Source organism: Chiloscyllium plagiosum, chromosome 4 (assembly GCF_004010195.1).
Source record: "Chiloscyllium plagiosum isolate BGI_BamShark_2017 chromosome 4, ASM401019v2, whole genome shotgun sequence".
NCBI lineage: Eukaryota > Metazoa > Chordata > Chondrichthyes > Orectolobiformes > Hemiscylliidae > Chiloscyllium > Chiloscyllium plagiosum.
In genome coordinates, this window is record NC_057713.1 from 40,994,666 (window position 1) to 41,000,665 (window position 6,000).

The 6,000-nt window shown below is 35.1% G+C and overlaps 1 protein-coding gene across 3 annotated transcripts in view; it reads left to right on the plus strand.

Annotated features, from left to right (window-relative positions):
* Nucleotides 1-6,000, plus strand: part of virma (vir like m6A methyltransferase associated) — a 107,528-nt gene that overhangs the window by 99,323 nt on the left and 2,205 nt on the right. For 2 of the 3 annotated variants that reach the window (XM_043688052.1, XM_043688053.1), the window contains exons 23-25: nt 117-176; nt 4,511-4,573; nt 5,017-5,151. In XM_043688052.1, the coding sequence (XP_043543987.1) occupies nt 117-176; nt 4,511-4,573; nt 5,017-5,151 (258 nt within the window). The remainder of the gene's footprint in view (nt 1-116; nt 177-4,510; nt 4,574-5,016; nt 5,152-6,000) is intronic. The other variant, XM_043688054.1, reaches the window with a different exon arrangement.

Genomic DNA, 6,000 nt, shown 5'->3' on the forward strand with positions numbered 1-6,000 from the left:
CAAAAAGTATTGAAAATAAAGGTAGGGTACAATAGAAGCATTGAGTAAATTAGAAATAAGGCAACATGACCCAGTTGGCGGTTCTTTTATTAATATTATTCTTTTTCTCTTTGTAGAAGATCTAACTTTTCTTCCAGGTCATGCAGTAGGACTCCTTCATCCTAGCACCAGAAATCGTAAGTAATTTGGTGTCTGTGTGTTGATGTAAAATAATTGAATGTTGATTCATGTGAAGAGTAGAAAAGATTTATGGTCTGTTATGGTCATTGTAAACCTGATCACATTTGAATTTATCTGAAATAATATTTGGGCAGTAAGTATCTCTCCTTGTAATAATTTTTGATTGTGATTGCTCATACACCATATTCCATCCATGATAGTTATTGGCACAAAGGGGCTTGAATCCATCCCAGATTAATGGGAATAAATTTGGCACTGAACTGGCAATCTTAATCAGAGGTTCCAAGGATGACTGGTTTGGGAAATTAAAATTATAGTGGTGCAGTTGTGTGTGCTATTCCAATATTGAGACTGTGTAAAAGGAACTTAACTCTGCAGTTGGTTATATTAGACCTGTTCTGGGGTGGTGAGGTGGTCGATGCTGCCACCAGATATCATGTGTTAATATTCTATACATTAGCATTAAACTAAGTACAAAATTCCATCAAAAATAAATCATCAATTGTCATCCGTTAACTACACGTTTATAGTTCAATAAACTTTCTTCTGGCTTAATTTTCAAGTTCTAACTCCTGAATAGAACAAAATACTGCACATTGGTCAATATACAATATTGACTTTCTTAAATTTAATTTTAAGATTAAAATTTAGGGATGTTTTTTATCTTACTGCTTCAACAACTGGTTATTCATAAAGCTGACAAGTTTAATCCTAATGCATTTTTAAATTCTAAATTAACTCAAGAGAGTTTAAATTCTAAATTAGGATATACACTCGTATTTTTAATTGTACCTGTACAGAAATGCATGATTTGCTGTTGTGGATTCTATATATAACACTTTTCCACTTACATATAATACTCGATTCAAGTCTAAATATGTTAGCTAGTATAGTAAAGCAATTCATATGAAACTGTCCTCCATTTTTACTAATCGCGTAGAGAAGCTATACAATACATGTGGAGAATAAGAAGCATGTTCTTCATAAATGAAAAAATTTCCACTGCTTTTGAACTTTAAAGTTATTTTAGAGCTTTCAGGCATTTGTTTTGGGGTGGTGATGGGTGTTTTAAAAATAAATTATTCAGTTTAGTTAAATGCTTCATCATTTACTTCATTGATCGGGACCTAAGTAAACTGTATTAATCCTTATGAAGAATATTTTGTATGGGGAGAATCAAGTTAGTTTATTATTGATTTAAGATTCTATCGTGGCTAAAGTTGTGAACATTGCACAGTACTCTCAATTGCACTCTTTCTGCTCCTTATTCAAATTTTGCAAAGTAGCACCAAAAAACATCCTGTGTAACATTTATGAATAGCTTGTTTTAAACTAATTTTCATCTGACTTAAAGATATTTCCGATCATCTTTCTGCCCTTTCTTGAATATTTAAATTTTGTTTACTTTTCCATGTTCTCTGAACTACTGCCAGTATTTCTTTGCCTGCTTCTGAAATGTTTCCTCACGCATTGCTTTTTACAGTGCTGGATGAATATAGTTTGGCACTTCTAAAAAGAAAAAAATTCTAATTTTTTCCCCAACATTGTCTTGTAACTTGGTTCATTTACGCCACGTCCTTTACACCATCTTGTCTAAATGGTCTTTCATCCTACGCAACAGCTTGGTCTCTTTGTCAAGGGTATGTTGTCAGCAAATCTTTCAGTAAAAACCACATTGAGAAGTCCAAGATAGCAATCAGACAGTGGAAGCTGAGACCAATCGTAACCTCTAGCAGACATGGAAAAAATCTTTTAACTAACTGATTTTGCATTCAAACTTCAATTCATTTACCTGCTTAGTGATTAGAAAGGATGTTAAAACCATCGTCCCATTTCATTAGGCTCATTACAGAAAAGAGACACCATAGCCATGAGGAGAGTCATAAAATACTGGGATTATTTCCATGGAGCAATTTAATCCAGCATTTAAAAAAAGGTTTCAAGCTTTCACATTTTTTTTTCTATTGTCCACTCTTGTTTGGGAAGTTAGGTAAGGGGGAGGAAAGGTCACAGTTTTAAAATTTTCACCAAAAATGAGGAAAGAGGTTTGGAGAATTTTCTTTCACACGAGTTGGTAAAGCAAGTAATGTTTATCCACAGTGAGTGATTGAAGCAGAATATCGATATCCAGGGTATGGGATTCTCCTTAGAATACTACACTATGTTATTAGACTTCAGCTTCTCGTGGTATAATTGACTGAATGAATTGTGCTATTGAAATATGAAGTCATAGCACAATAATGTTAGTGTGTATGTAGGACTCAGTCACACAAATACAGTACTGGTTCAAGGAGTATGAAAATAAGGAGTACGAGAATCATGAATGAGAATTCCATCTGGCACAAGAAATCCGTATATATTTCAAATAGAGTTCACTGAGCTCAACAACTTGAATAAACTTGCCATTCACTAGAAATGCACACCCTACCTTGTAGCAGAGTTATCTATTAGAAACTTAAGGAGTGCCATACTGAGTGCCATAAGTCTCTTCCAAGGTCACTTGCATATATATGCCTCCGTTTCATCGATCACTGACTGCAACTGGATACAAATTGATGTGTGCTTCAATGAACGTTTGCAACTTATACTCATCTCGGCAAATGCACAGCCCTTAATGTACATTGTTAGAATATTATGTGGAGGTGGCTAAAGAAATTTATGTTCTTTATTATTAAAGATGAGAACATAGTGCCTACGGTAGTGATTTATTTTGATATCATATGGTGTGGTTGGTTTACTACCCCTCCCATATCCCTCAAATTACTGAAATACCTTTTTGTTTAGCCATTAAAGCTGAGATTAAATTATATTTTTCATATTGTGTAATTTTGATGTTGCGATTTTTCAAACACATTTTCCATTTATCATCTTCACCTGATGTAAATTACCTGTTCCATCAAATTATCTAAACGCATTGTCCCAGCTTTATTTTTTTTCCTGCTAGTTTCCAACTCTGAACACTATCCTACAAAAGCATTAATCTTACTCACTGGCTTTACATATTAGCTGCCTTGAATGTGCTCAATTAACTTCATATAAGTTGGTTTCTTCCATTTTTTTTCAAAATGGCTAACAATGGTGATTATTGTCCATTCTTTACCTAGCAGCCTATTATCTATAACTCTTTCTTTTGTCAACTCAAAATACTCTTAACAAATGCTTTACATTAGCTGGAGTACCTTGTCTCTAAATGTGAAAAAGAATTTAATGTTAACAATATTTCCAACTGAGCCAAACCAATGCACTTAAGACATTAAATAGTACATAAAATATCAAACACCGGGAGCTCTAAAGATGGCCTTGTTAGTGAAGGCAAAAGGCCACAAAATCCTGGGTTTGTTTTCTCATACATGTTGGTTGAGGTAATAATACAAGGTACAAATGACCTGAATCTCTCTGGGCTAAAGACAAGGGAAGAGGTGAAATTAATTATTCCTTTTGCTCCTCATCGCTTTCAGTGATCTCTGCTGGATCATAAATATATCATAGATGTTGACTGAAAACAAGGCAAGGCTCAGCTATGGTGTTCCATGCAGATTAATGGGCTTTGAAACTCTCTCAGACTCATTTTGGTAGCTACTTACATGAGTTAATTGTAGATTGCCATTGAATTGTAACCTTCGAGAGAAAGTGAGGGCTGCAGATGCTGGAGATCAGAGCTGAAAATGTGTTGCTGGAAAAGCGCAGCAGGTCAGGCAGCATCCAAGGAACAGGAGAATCGACGTTTCGGGCACAAGCCCTTCTTCAGGAATTGTAATCCCCAAATGTAAACGTAGAGCAAATAAATTATTTCGGTGTTGTTTAGGCAAGTGCATTTATTTAAATAATACAGCAAAGTTGCCAAGCTTTGTCTACACAGTATCTTTTGTTTACTGTGTTTCTTAATAGTTCAATTTTTTCCATTTCATTTTCTGACTTTAAATTTAAACTTTTCATAAAATGATATCAATGTACTTTCAAGATGTTAAAAGGATTAACACATTAACTGAGCAACTATAATCTTAACAAAATTCTATTTAAAAAGTACATAATATCAATTGAAAATATAACTTTCAATGCCACTTACTTTCAGACTTGCATAAATACAAATGTGAAATTTCATGTGTCCCATAAATAAACTAATTCCCAGTCTCCAGTCAGCTGTGAATATATTTTAAATCTCATGCATTTGGCTGTAAGAATCAAAACTGGCCACCTTGCTGCAAGAGTAAGTTTCACTGCAGCAAAATGTTTCTTCTGCAGATTATTTTGTGAATTTAATTTTAACAGTATCACAATTGTGCTTTCTGATGGATAAACAATTTTTTTAAAGTCCCTTTCATTTCTACAGAATTTCATTTGTGCGGTGGTATTTCAAGCCCTTTTTATGCAGCAAACAGTCTGGATGAATGGGGTACTACAATACTACATTTCATATTTATATCTGTTTGCACAGTATTTAACTGTTAACAAAATTCAAGGATATGCAACAGAAAAGATGGCATCCTCTTGTTGGGAAGGATGCCCACTGCAGCTCTACTTACCCAGGATAGCAGTGGGAAGCATGCTATGGTTTGGCTTGTAAATCATTCTCCCACTCCTCTGTGCATAGCTGTTTGTCTTCTTGTGGCTTTCTTGACCTTTTAAACATGTGCCATTTCCCCACTCCTATGGGAAGCTCGCTATGTCTGTGTTTAATGATTGCATGGTGAAGGTATATTCAATGCAAAATATTTAAGTATATTAAAGATGGAGGGGATTTTTTTCCAGCTGTAATTTGTGTCCATTCTTCTAATACATTGTGTGTTTAGTAATTATTTTTAGAATGCTTTTTGAAGAAATTTAATTTTACTGTAGGAAATTATAGCCGTCGTGAAGGAGGACGTGGGTCAAGCTGGAGTGTCCAGAATAGTCCCCGTGGTACATACAGTGAAAATCGAGGTGGTCAAAGCAATTTTAACAAAGGGCTGCCATCAAGACAGCCTTCAACAGGTAAAGCTACTGAAAATCTTGCAGTTCTTACTTTCTAGTTCTAACATTAAGGATTAAGAATATTAACAGCCAGAGGTAAATCGGGAAAGCGTGAAACTTCTGAAACATCTATTATTGAAATATCTTGCGAGTAAGTAAAGGAGTTGATGTTCTGTTTGAAAGAGTGGCAAAAATTGCCTAATGTGTAATGACTCCATTAAAATGCTGATTGGAGCCTTTTAAGTACTAAAATACTTTAATATAAGTTCTTCTGAACTTTTATCTTATTGTCATTTCCACAGTTGTTAAAATGTTTAATCAGTAATGTGTCTGTGTGTTTGCACTTGGTGATCAGAGGTTGCCATTTGTATTTGAATTAATGTGCATGTGAATCATATCAATAGAATTAAAAACACAGAGAATCAAAAACAGGAATTAGAACCAATGTTCTGATTGCTTCCCCCCACCACCAGGCAATATGATAATCTTTTGGACATATTCATTCTTATACTTCCCGAAAAAGTCCTCTTAAAAAAAAAACTAAAGGTGCATCAATGAAGTGCCTGCTAATACAACATTTTAGTAATGTAGGATTAAAACTGCCCATTTGGATTCTGAAAGGTTCTGCTACAAAGTTTGTGCGAAGATTTGTAGCTCGGGTGCTCGTTGTTGTGGTTCTGTTCGCCGAGCTGGAAGTTTTTGTTGCAAACATTTCGTCCCCTGGCTAGGCGACATCATCAGTGCTTGGGAGCCTCCTGCGAAGCGCTTCTTTGATGTTTCCTCCGGTGTTTATAGTGGTCTGTCCCTGCCGCTTCCGGTTGTCAGTTTCATCTGTCCACTGTAGTGGCTGGTATATTGGGTCCAGGTCGA